This window comes from Trachemys scripta, chromosome 7, assembly GCF_013100865.1.
Source record: "Trachemys scripta elegans isolate TJP31775 chromosome 7, CAS_Tse_1.0, whole genome shotgun sequence".
In the NCBI taxonomy this organism is placed as follows: Eukaryota; Metazoa; Chordata; order Testudines; family Emydidae; genus Trachemys; species Trachemys scripta.
Window position 1 is genome coordinate 4,567,750 of NC_048304.1, and position 13,113 is coordinate 4,580,862.

General features: G+C 42.7%; 1 protein-coding gene across 27 annotated transcripts in view; it reads right to left on the bottom strand.

The window, feature by feature from the left end:
* CADPS (calcium dependent secretion activator) overlaps positions 1-13,113 on the bottom strand; it is a 364,439-nt gene that overhangs the window by 52,027 nt on the left and 299,299 nt on the right. For all 27 annotated transcript variants that reach the window (XM_034776664.1, XM_034776659.1, XM_034776658.1 and 24 more), the window contains 2 exons: positions 11,858-12,013; positions 7,196-7,343 (listed from right to left, as the gene is read on the bottom strand). In XM_034776664.1, the coding sequence (XP_034632555.1) occupies positions 7,196-7,343; positions 11,858-12,013 (304 nt within the window). The remainder of the gene's footprint in view (positions 1-7,195; positions 7,344-11,857; positions 12,014-13,113) is intronic.

Here is a 13,113-nt window from a genome sequence, read left to right on the forward strand (position 1 = left end):
TATTTGGCAGTACTTTAAAATCTGGAGATCTCACACAAATCAGGAAAGGCAGCTGCAACTGCTGAGCTCAGGGGCGCACCCAGAGGAGCTGGGTTGAATCCAGAGGGTGCATCCCCCACCTTGGGCCAGGACCTGTATGAAGAGATGGTGAATAGGAATGGAATTCGGCATGTATCTGGAGAGGTAGAGTTTTCTCCATGTTCTCCTCCCGCATCTTCTATCAGTTGGGAAGTCCCGGAAACAGCGCAGAAGGCACCTGTGGAATGTGACAACTCCCACATGGGTGGGGAAGGCTCCACCCACATCTGGGAGAGAGATTGGCCAGGTGCCATGTGGAGTGGAGAAAGCAGCGAGAGGACGATGAAGCTGGGAAGAGCAGCTGAGGGTCTGATGGAACACGGCAGTGGTGTGAGTCGGGATGGTGCAGGCAGAATAGGAGGTGGCTGAAAGGGAGTCTGACTGGGTGTTGGTGCTCGAGGTTGGGGGAAGGGAAGGTGGTGAGAGGATGGTGAATTAAGGCCACAGTCAGCAGTAGTGTCTGCTTGCCCCGGCCTGCTACATCTATAGGCTGGCAAGGGGGCGTCTGACCTAGCCCCCACTGATCTGTCCCAAACATCTCCCAAGTTTGACAGCCGTTTGAGAAACAGAATGCAGTGTGCATCAGATCTCGTCTGAGCAGGGGCGAGCGGCTGTCTGGCAGAAGTGCTTCCAGCAGTAAGCAATGGCAGTCTGAGCCATAAACAGAATCTGAGAAGTTCTTCCCAGGCTTGCTGGAGGCGGGGGTGCCATCTCCCTTGTTTGTTATCTTCAGAATTACTATTACTGCTCCGTTTCATTTTGGGGGGTGGAGACTTGTAAGTTTCTCCACCTCTTTCCTGCGGGAACATACGCTCTCCTTTCTGCTGCAACTTCTCCAGGCGGGATCTCTGTATCTGCAGTAGCCACTACCATGTTTACAGATATTTACTCAGGGTGGCGGATGACAGGTGGGATGCAGGCAGAGCTGCTGGGGAGTGGCATGCCAGTGCATGGAAGACATGTTGCAGGTAGTGTCTTCAGCACACCCTAATGGAAGCAACTTGGAGGACGTAACCCTTTTGAGTATTCACGTGCTACCAAGTAAGTGCAGAACAATGAAGCTTGCATCAAATGCTATAGTCACTTACAGAGCTATGTAATTTGGGCCCCATTTTGGAAAGCATGTGCACTAATTTATGAGCGTGATTATATGCACACCTAACTCAACTCCAGTGTGCACAGAGAGTGGGATTACATGGGAAAATGCAAAGCAGGACTGGTCATGTGGGTGCTGGAGCTCACCAATGGACAAGCCGGGTGTGCACAGAAGTGCACATGGGCTTTTGAAGACATGGCCCATTGTAAATGGTGACGGGCTGAGTTTAAATCAAAGTTCCATCCACTCAATTTTAGGTCTTGCATATTAGCCCAAAAGACATGCTTCATTTGCCTCATTAGCATATTATTTTAGTGAAGGAGTTTTGTTTGCTGGAGGTGGGGGTGAAGTTTGTTGTTGTTCATTGTCATGGGATAAATCATGGGTTTTAACTAATAGAATGGCTAGGTGTGTGTAAAAAAATACAGTGTGAAAAGTACTGGCAAATATATTTTCAATTAAAAGCTTGTTTACAAAGCAAATAAGAAGTGCATGGAGAGCACTAACATGGAGCCCGAGAAGGTGAAAGAGGGGCCCTATACAGCAAAACATCCATCGCAGCTGCTGTCAGGAAGGGTCATGGCCTCCCCCAGCTGCTGTCCAGTGGTGGAGACGGCTCCTCATTCTGAACATAGGAGGCCAAATTCAGAGCTGGCATAAGTAAGTGGAATTCCACTGGAGCCAAACCTTAACATCAGGTCGGTATTTGGCCCGTTAGGTTTTTAGGCCAAACTCACACTGTTTATCAACCCCCTGGCCACAGCAGCCCCAATCCTGGGCCCTACCAGCTCTGCACATCCCAGCTCAGCTCAGGAGAGGGGAATGCTTTAAGCCACCTTTGTCCTCCATTGCTTCTGGGGATGCCATACTCCTGGCTGGTCTCCTGCTGTAAGATTGCCAGTGCCCCCAAGCGGGCATGATGGCAGCTGGGGGGCACAAAAAGCCTTTGGCCATGTGTCATCTTTCTCCTGGCCATGCTCCCTAAGCTGGCTGCAGGGAAGAGTGTATAAGAAGCTTTAAAAAGAAGAACAGGAGTACTTGTGGCACCTTAGAGACTAACAAATTTATTAGAGCATAAGCTTTCGTGGACTACAGCCCACTTCTTCGGATGCATATAGAATGGAACATATATTGAGGAGATATATATACACACATACAGAGAGCATAAACAGGTGGGAGTTGTCTTACCAACTCTGAGAGGCCAATTAATTAAGAGAAAAAAAACTTTTGAAGTGATAATCAAGCTAGCCCAGTACAGTTTGATAATAAGTGTGAGAGTACTTACAAGGGGAGATAGAGTCAATGTTTGTAATGGCTCAGCCATTCCCAGTCCTTATTCAAACCGGAGTTGATTGTGTCTAGTTTGCATATCAGTTCTAGCTCAGCAGTCTCTCTTTGGAGTCTGTTTTTGAAGTTTTTCTGTTGTAATATAGCCACCCACAGGTCTGTCACTGAATGACCAGACAGGTTAAAGTGTTCTCCCACTGGTTTTTGAGTATTTTGATTCCTGATGTCAGATTTGTGTCCATTAATTCTTTTGCGTAGAGACTGTCCGGTTTGGCCAATGTACATGGCAGAGGGACATTGCTGGCACATGATGGCATATATCACATTGGTAGATGTGCAGGTGAACGAGCCCCTGATGGTATGGCTGATGTGATTAGGTCCTATGATGATGTCACTTGAATAGATATGTGGACAGAGTTGGCATCGGGGTTTGTTACAAGGATAGGTTCCTGGGTTAGTGGTTTTGTTCAGTGATGTGTGGTTGCTGGTGAGTATTTGCTTTAGGTTGGGGGGTTGTCTGTAAGCGAGGACAGGTCGGTCTCCCAAGATCTGTGAGAGTAAAGGATCATCTTTCAGGATAGGTTGTAGATCTCTGATGATGCGCTGGAGAGGTTTTAGTTGGGGGCTGAAGGTGACAGCTAGTGGTGTTCTGTAATTTTCTTTGTTGGGCCTGTCTTGTAGGAGGTGACTTCTGGGTACTCGTCTGGCTCTGTCAATCTGTTTTTTCACTTCAGCAGGTGGGTATTGTAGTTTTAAGAATGCTTGATAGAGATCTTGTAGGTGCTTGTCTCTATCCGAGGGATTGGAGCAAATGCGGTTATATCTTAGAGCTTGGCTGTAGACAATGGATCGTGTGGTGTGTCCTGGATGGAAGCTGGAGGCATGTAGGTAAGTGTAGCGGTCAGTAGGTTTCCGGTATAGGGTGGTATTGATGTGACCATCGCTTATTAGCACAGTAGTGTCCAGGAAATGGACCGCTTGTGTAGATTGATCTTTTTTTCTCTTAATTAATTGGCCTCTCAGAGTTGGTAAGACAACTCCCACCTGTTTATGCTCTCTGTATGTGTGTATATATATCTCCTCAATATATGTTCCATTCTATATGCATCCGAAGAAGTGGGCTGTAGTCCATGAAAGCTTATGCTCTAATAAATTTGTTAGTCTCTAAGGTGCCACAAGTACTCCTGTTCTTCTTTTTGCGGATACAGACTAACACGGCTGTTACTCTGAAAGAAGCTTTAAGTGCCTCTGGGGTTCATCCCATGGCAGGCAAGGTTGGATTTAGGGCTGCTTAGTGCTGGTCATGCAGCATGCAGTGGCTGCGGTCCAGTCCAGGCCTGGGGCTTCTGAAATACAAAGCATTTCTGAGAAACCTGGCAAAATTGATTGGGAAATGTCACCTGCTTCATTTTTTGCATGTACTATATTGGCATACCTCTACTGTCAAAGCTCCTGCCTTACTGGCTTTCCCTACTTGAGATTCAATTCTGAAACTGAAGATGGACATCCATTTGACCCTCCCCTTGTAATAATTATCCAACTAGGAAAAGGTTGTGTTCTGGGTCTGGCACAAAAGGATTTCTAAGAAAATGCTTCTTTTGCAGAAGTCTGTTTCATACTCTACAGATCCTGATATTTCTTATGAGAATGCATCTGGTTTGAGGTTAAATAATTGATCTTTTTCATTCAATTTAACAAAAACTTTTGAGAGCGTTAATCACAATTCGCTATTAGATAAATGAATAAAATCCACAATCCCTATACTAAAATTACTCCACTTGACTTCACGTGATGCATATTTTGCCTTGTCATGTAACAGATTGTGTGTATTCTGTATTTCTGTTAGGACCATCTGACCTTGGGTATTAAATAAAAACATACTAGACCAACTGAGAAATATTTAATACATAAATTTATACCCATTGATGTATTAAAAATTCAGAGGAAAAATAAATATTTAAGATGGTAAAGTATGTTTACCAAATGTTTTAACAGCTGCCTTTAGATATAAGGACATGGAAATGAGACGATGGGTATGTTTTCAATAGAGTAATACTTTCAAAAGGCATCAAACAATTCATACGTCTGTAAGATAGTTTTAAAAGAAAGGGCTTGTAAGTAAAAATGCTAAAAGTTAGGTCAAAAGAGTTGGTCTGTCCTAGTGTGTGGCTTTCACTGTGATAAAAATTGATGGTATGTTTCCAAGCAGTGTCTATTTTGACTAGAGCTGGGAAAGCTATGACATTTGAACAATTAATTTGACAATTTTACCCCATTTTTTGTTCATGAACAACCTGCCAATTGATCACAATTTGTATGAACTTGTTTGCTAGTTGTTGTTGGGTGAACATTGAACCTAAAGATTATTCATGAGCTGTTCATGGACAGAAATTCACCTCTGTGCAGGAGTTCAGCACAAAACCTTTGAACCACTGAAAGCCCTATTTTTAAGGAGTTAAGAAAGACTTAAGTGATGCAGAAACCTTATATGGCCATATGCACTGGGGTGAACTTCACCCACAGTGAGTTATAACAGGGTGTGAGGAGGCCAAATTGATATCTGGTTTCTGATTTGGGGGTTACATGCTTTTAGTCTATTTGATGACAGTCTCTAAGTTTAGCTTAGAATTGGAATGGAATAGCTGGAGTAGCATTTCTGGATACAACAATTACAAACACACACACACTCTCTCTTTCTCATATTTTAATCTTTATCAACCTTTTCATCCTCCATATATAAATGGTTCAACCCAGAGGTTCACCCAACTTCAAGAGGAGGGGAGATAGCTCCCAAAATGGAGTGGTGTGAGCAGAGAAGGTCAAGATGAGGGTAGGAACATTCATTAAAAAGAAGCAAAGCTCAAGAAGGGTGTATGAGTACTGCAGTCCTAAACAGTAACGTATGCACTGATAATTTACATCTGATTTACAGGTCTATTAGTGCAGCTATTTGTTAAAAACATCCTAGCACAGCAACTGCTGTTTCACACCATCGTTATGTTATCTCCAAGCTACTATACCAAATACCTTCTTAAAGAAGCACACAAAGATTTCCAGAGACTTATGCTTGCTCTTGGCGCAACAGAGAATAGCTGAGTGGCTAAGTGGGTTGAATGCAGGGCTTTGATCTCTGAAGATCTTAGATTTGTCTCAGGCCAAATGCAAAATGGGTCTGGTGGCCTCCATCATGTACTGACACATATAGTTCAAAGGAAACTGCCGTATTGAAGGATGTATGAGGAAATATACACAACTCCCGCCAGCACTACTTCTGGATTTAGCCAATGCTATCAGATCCTCGTGTTACTGAGTAACAGACTTGACCATTTTTATTAACATAACTAGCTGGCCCTGTAGTATCCCATGTACTGTGGGAGTCTGCCTGAGCTCAGAAATGTCACTCTTCCCACTAATTTAATTCACTAAGGTTTAGTGCTTGATTTGCGATGTATTGAAGAGTAGATGAAGGTATTAGCATTGCAATGCTCACTCTCTTGGCTGATAGGAAGCAGCCAACATGGCTGTTGTGGGGTTGAAGAACTGGGGGATAACAGAGGAGATGGAGGGCAAGAATGGAGAAACAACCGGGGAGCGGAAATGTTGTGATTCCACCAATGAGCCTAATAGTCATGCCTTGGGCTGACAAGAGTCCATTTAGTACGTGCCCTAAATTGGATAGGTGGCTGAGGAAAGAAACTCAACAATCAAAAGCTTGAAACTCCTCTTCCCCCGAAAGAGACGGTCACAAACAAAATGTTACAACTGAAAACATAAAAAAATAAAGGACAATGGGCCTGACCCAAAGTCAAACTCCCACTGACTCGAATGAGCTTTGGGTCAGACCCTTAAAGAGGATTATAGACCAGAGTGAGATAAATAATTAAAAAGAACAAATAACTTGCAATGATTTATTATAAATTCCAAACCTGTAAAGCTGTAGTGGAAGATCTTATCTAGGAGACACCCATTGGCAACAAGATAGGAGATCCAAGCAATAGTTCTGAATTGATTCGAGCTTGACATATGAATATATAACTTGGCTTAAAGCCATTGGAGCACAATGATCATGATGATGCATTTAATCTAGCCCAATTTAGCATGTCTTTCTACTTTGAATATTAAATACAGAATTTTCAAGCTGCAACAATGTCTCTACAAGGAACAAAATTGATCAGCAAGTGATCAAAACTGGATTGTTTTTGAAACCTTGAGTCATTAAGAACCTGGACAATTGGGATCATAAAACTTGCTGATTTCAGCCAATATTCAAGGAAGTCAAATCAGGTGGAATTCGAATATATTTTAGGAAGTTGTCTTTTTAACAAAACAAACAGTTTAATACTTTTGTTTACTTCCTGTTTGTCTACTCAAAATAGTCAGAGCTTATAAATTTGGTGACTACATGTAAAATATCCAGCTTTTTGGCAAAGATACCTCTGGCTCCAAGGTGGTGTTAATGACTCAATAAACATATTCATCATGCATCAGCAGGCTTTAAAGGTGCCTTACACACACCACAATCCTTGCCAAGCATCACAACTAAATGACTGGAATTCTGAATGTCCATATCCATTAGATTTATTTGATGGAGAGACCCTGAATATTCATTGGCATACTCTATATGGAAGACTAAAATCCCGAATTGTTAGAATGTTTCTGAAACTAGCAGAATAGGAGATGGGAAAATTCATTAAGTTTTCTCTAAATTATATAAAAAATAATTTGCTTTTTTACCTCTTGGCCCATTTCCATACTGCAAAGTTTTGTTGATTGAGCTTTGGCGTCAACCATAACATTAAACATGGTGCATATTGACTGGGGGACTCGGAAATCTGTTGATCGACTGGTTTTTTGCAGCTTTACTTCAAATGCAATCCTGGTTCTATTAAAGAAAGTAGGAAAAGACCATTTCAGTTGGTGTTTAAGATATTGTAGCTAATAATATATGGAACACGATGCTTAGTGAAAGAGAAAATTTAATGCTACCATAAATGGTAGAATACAATTATTTCAAATGTGTTTTACTAAAAATGATTTTCCAATTTAAAAAGAAACACTCAGTGCTACGGATAAAGTGTGTAACGGTCTCAGAGAAACCACCTCTTTCTCATACTTGGTAAGCAGTGTGATGAGATTACAAATAGAAGTGTTAAAAGTGTACACCTATAATTTGGACTGTTTAGGCTAATTTATACTTACAGTTGAAATGCAATCAAACAGTAAACGTAAACGTGATGAATTAAAGGAAATTCTGTCCATTGGTACACAATACTAAACACAAGTATCAAAGGGGTAGTCGTGTTAGTCTGGATCTGTAAAAGCAGCAAAGAGTCCTGTGGTACCTTATAGATTAACAGACGTATAGTGTAATTTCCACTACATGCATCCGAAGAAGTGGGTATTCACCCACGAAAGCTCATGCTCCTATACGTCTGTTAGTCTATAAGATGCCAAGGGACTCTTTGCTGCTAATACTAAACACAGATGATACAAACCTGTTAATTGCTTAACTGGAAGGCCACTGCTGGATTATTGCAATTCTATCTTTTCACAGTGTTATTGCTTGCTTGAATCTTTCTTTGATTTTACAAATGTTCCTAGATGTTGTTTCTTTGAAAAACAAACACATACGTACCAGGATACCTCTACAAAAAGTCAGTTGTAAAATAGTGCATGTGTGTAATTACACACACACAAATTCTGTTGTCCTTGCTAAATTTTATTCAGTTAAAATTTGAGTGGGAGTTACATTTTTTATTTCAATAAGAGTTTTGTCTGACTAATGACTGCAGGATTGGTTGACAATAATTTTCGAATACTTACAGGGCCATAAGTGGCTCCAGTATTTCATATTGTGAATACTTTTAGCATAATGAGTAATGTCCCCTGATTCCTGAATTCTCTGAATGCAAAATGTTAGAGGGACTTTGTAGTTAAGGGAGTATTATATTCATTATTAGAAATACAACACAGAATCACATCATCAGTGGGCCTGTATCAACAAATTAATAGAGGAGCCTGGAATTAGAAACAAATAATATCAATTACACCTAATACCTCTGCCCTTTAAGGATCAGAAGGAGCTATGGAAGTGTAGACTCATATCTATAAATGAAGCTCCTGATTGTAATCCGATCTGTATGAGCACATGGGCCGTACAGCTTGGCTTTGATAGCAGAGTCCGGGTTTTGATAGGGGAGCGCAGTTCCCCCACACTGAGGTGCAGCCACTTGTGAAACGTGGAAGCTGTTCAACAGTGCATGGCAAGAGTGAGCTGTAGGTTAGAGGAAGAAGTGAAGAAAAATACCACGTCAAGCTGGAACTGCTAGGGAAATACAGGTTGACAGAATGAACCCAATTTACAATTGGTGTAAGCAGGGAGCACAGCATCATTGGCTAACGCCAGCAGTGGATTGAGCCTGATGTAATTCCCATTACCAGACGTTAGCCAGAGCACAGGGGTTAGCACCCTGATGTTGACGCTAGGTGATGGAATCTTTAAATGAGCAGGACCATGGTTTTGTGTCTGCCTGGAAAGATGAGCACGATCAGGCCCACTTCTAAAGCATCATCATGAACAGTTCTCTAATTACAGTAAATGTATTTAAAAAGGAAACTAAAGTGTATAACAGAAGTACTCTGAGGTACAGAATACTCCAAGCTACTCCCCAAGGTATAGCACTGGAAGGGCTAGTTATTTTAAAAGAAAGAGAAAAGAAATGTCACCGTCATGGAGCCGGGAGGCACACTGAATGGCCAATAAAGAGCGGAGCACTGTATTGCATGGACACATGCTGGTAGGTGAGCCAAGTCAAAGCAAAAGCATGGAGAAGCAAGAGAAATCCAACCCAAGAAGAATCCTCTTTACTGCTAAAAGGACTGAGCCGCAAGCCAGCAGCTATCCTTCTTCAGGAATAATCCTACAATTTTTCTGTGGTGTAGAACCGCTAAACTCCTCTTCGTTATTTCCTTAGTCTAATATTTACAATTTACATAATGCTAACTAGAGGTTCAGACTGATGCATCTATTTTCAGTTTGCTCTTAGAGAACAGAGTCAAACAAAGGAAACAACTCAAGACACTCAGCATTTATATCAGACAATATACCGGCAGAGCAAGAAAGAGGAGCTTTTCTAATGCCACAGGTATCACAAGACCTTTAAAGAAGGCACAACGTAATTAACGAATCTTTATGACCTATTGTGCAGTTTGCATCTGCAGGACAATACAGAATAAGAGACTGCACTAAGTTGACAGTTAAACATGCCTTTTGGATGATCAGGAAGGAGACTTTATCAACCCCCAAAGGTTTACATGTGAATGAAGATCTGTACCTCTGTGGGAACAGACCTTGCTGTGACCTGGGGGACAGTGCTGGGAAACTGATACCGGCTGTGGGCAACTCACGTCTCCCTCTCTTTTCTCCTTTCCCTTGTTTGTTTTGCAATGGTGGGGAAGGTTGACCTTGCTGGCCTTCCTGCGACGTGGCAGTGGTGCAGGGAATTGGCAGCAAGAGGCTGGTGCTGGGTGGCCCTTGTACATATGGATGCAAATTGCCTCTCCCCAGGCTGGCAAGTGCTAAGAGAAGCTGTTGCTGAGAGCAGGGGCCATTCTCACTCCCTTGCTGGCTGCATGCAGTGCTTCCTACTCGCCCTCCCTTGGGGTCAGGAAAAGGGACCTTTTAATGGTGTTAATAGAAGGGAAGCTAGACATTGAGTTCTGGGGGATGACTGACTTCATGAGCTTGAGATTTTTCCGACTGGTCCTCGCTCACAGGCTCAGGATGAATCTGATCACAGTATCGGGGACTGGGAAAGAGTTTTTGCCTGCCAGTGCACCGAGACGTTTTCTCTACCGCCTTCGCCCAGAACCTCCTGCAGCGAGATCTGGTTGGTACAGAAGAATGAAGCACTGATGCTCAAAGGCAGGTCCCACTTGGTTGCAGAAAGGGAAGTTGGCACCTTAGCCTGCAATGGCGCAGATCAGGATAAATTCCCTTGCACAATGCTACAAAGACTGGGGTGTTTACTGTTAATGCAGGCAACTTGAAAGGGCCCTGGCCGAGCTCAGCTTGAGAAGGTAGAAGTTGCCAGAGCCACCTCTTGTAAAATGGCTGCACAGGGTTCAGAAGAGATGTGCTGAAAATGGTGGGAGGAACAGCCAAGAACATGGAAGAGGGCCTTACTTCCATATGCTGTGGGGGAGGGGCTTGTTGTGCACAGAGGAATGATGTTCCTCCCAGAGGCTGGGATAGTTTGGGGGCTGTAGCATGGGAAAATGCATCTCTTTGGTGTCCATGACAGGATGGCTCTCCTCAAGTTTTAACATTACCTGGCACTGCAGGGCTAACTGGCTGCCAGATAACCCGCAGTGGGAGTTACTGTATTTCAATAAAAGCTGTGGGCTTTGGCCTTTAATCCAAATATCTGTACGCTGTGTTTTATTTCACAGCAGCAAAGCCACCCTATAACCGCCATTTGTTCTGAGTTCCAATTTCTGAGCCCAAATGTCTGCACTTCGCGGATGGGGAGGTTGTGGATCCAAACGGCCAGGAATCAGAGAACATTAAAACACCTGCTTGCACTTGCAGTGCAGCCAGACAACGGTGGCACAGAGCCACCTGCACATACCTGCTGAAGCTTTCATCTGCCTCTACCTGTTCTTTTGCCATTTGCTTTTCTCAGGCCAGAGGATGTGAAGTTCATTTCTTCCCTCCCCCCACCCCCATCACCTCCTTCGGAAACCAACCAACCAAACAGAAACAGTGGTGGGTAATGGGACAATATAGCCTGGATGTTTCCTTACCAAAATGACTGCTGTTAACATATTCGTAAGGGTTCCTTTAAGGGGTACGCTGTGCTTCAGAGGCTGGGCAGGAGCATATCATATGAGGTGGCATTGGCGGTGATGACTTTTTTCAATCAAAGGCAGCTGGAAAGCCTGACTAGTTCTCTGAATGGCACAGTCTCCTTTGTCGGTCACCCATGTGGGTGCTGAGATAGCACACAGGGCTACTCCTACAGCATTCAACAATCCTGCGCCCTAATGTGTTACCCAAACCTGACCCCAGAGGAGGCGCACAATAAACAACAGCAGAGAAAGGCTGAAGTAAGGGGGGGAGTTTGTTGCCTTATTGGAAATAGGCATTGTCTAGAGCCTACATTTAAAAGATGTTGCCTTTTAGAGGTCAATAATTTGCAGAGATAAAAAGTGTGCTACCACCAAGCCTGTCTTGGCTGGAAATAAACTAGGGCTTAAAAAGATAATGGCTGAAGTCAAGCTGAAAGGTAAAGTATGGCCCCCTCTTTTCCAATAAGATAGGGCAACCCCCCCACCCCCAACAATTTCTTGTGATCTGCTACTAGAGACCCTTCCAGTTCCATTGCTCAGACGTACCTCTTAACACAAGACTCGATCATGTCACTTGCCATAAGTTTTAGACGCTGTTCTAGGTGCTTTCCAAATTCTTCCTCGGGCCAATGTAAATCCCGAATGAAGGTCTGCAGGGCATCAAGTTTCCAAAACAGATCTTCAGAGGTTCCTGATCCATTGCTGGCAGGGTAAAATGAAAACAGAAGTCATCCCCGGGACCCTGCTATGGGAAACCTGATGAGGAGACCAGTTTTGTACAAGTTGAGGGCATACAGTGGCTTAATACACAGAACAATGCTGGGTAATCTCCATCATCAGGCTTTTGAGTTTTACCATACATTTGCCTAGTCTACCTTGCTGTTATAACTCACAAATCTTTCCAGACCAGATGATAAGACAGAAATTATGAATTACGCACATTAACTGGAAAAAGTGTGTATGGTAAAAATCAGCCTTAGCTAATAACCACATTGACATATGTGATTATTCAAAATTAAGGCTCAAATTTGTAGTAGAAAACCCTTGACTGACAATAACTACAGTACATGAATGTATGCAGTTATTCAAATGTAGGGTTTCATGCATTTTTTTCCTTCAAATGATATATTTTTAATTTTTTCCCCAACATTTACCAGGTAAAGGACAGTGCTAACAAGTGGTGAGCGAGGACACACCTTATCTCTTGAACAGCTGGAAAAAAATCAGGGTAAGTCAATTGAACTAAGAACACTAGACATCTCATGTGAAAGAGTTTTGGTTAGGTTGACTACTCCACATCTCACAGATCAGCCTCTTGCGAAGGCATCTACAGGACAACAGATTTCTTTTTTTTTTTTTTTAATTTCTATTTTTTTGCAATGTCTTTGGTCTGTTGCAAAAGTCTGAATTCTTTCCAAAGTGCATAGTCTTACCCACTCCTCTGCACAGATGGGACGCTTCGGGCTCGTTGTGTATAGCTACTTTGGTTCTTTTCAACTATAATTGTGTCTAAAACCTCCACTTACAGAATAAAATACAGGCCTTGATTGTGTTTTGTTGGTGCAGAAAAATTTATCTATAACCCTTTTTTCTCTCTCTCTCTTTTTCATGACAATTACCAAGAGATCTTCAAGAGTTTTAACCCCCTCCTCGCATACCACTAATGCTAACACAGTAATTGATAAGATGTTTAACACACCATGCATTACCACTTGTGCTGACATCGTCTATAGAAACAGATGAGGAAGGGTGTTTCTATTGTGACAGATGCCAGCTGCATTGAGTTAATGCTACAGAGGAAA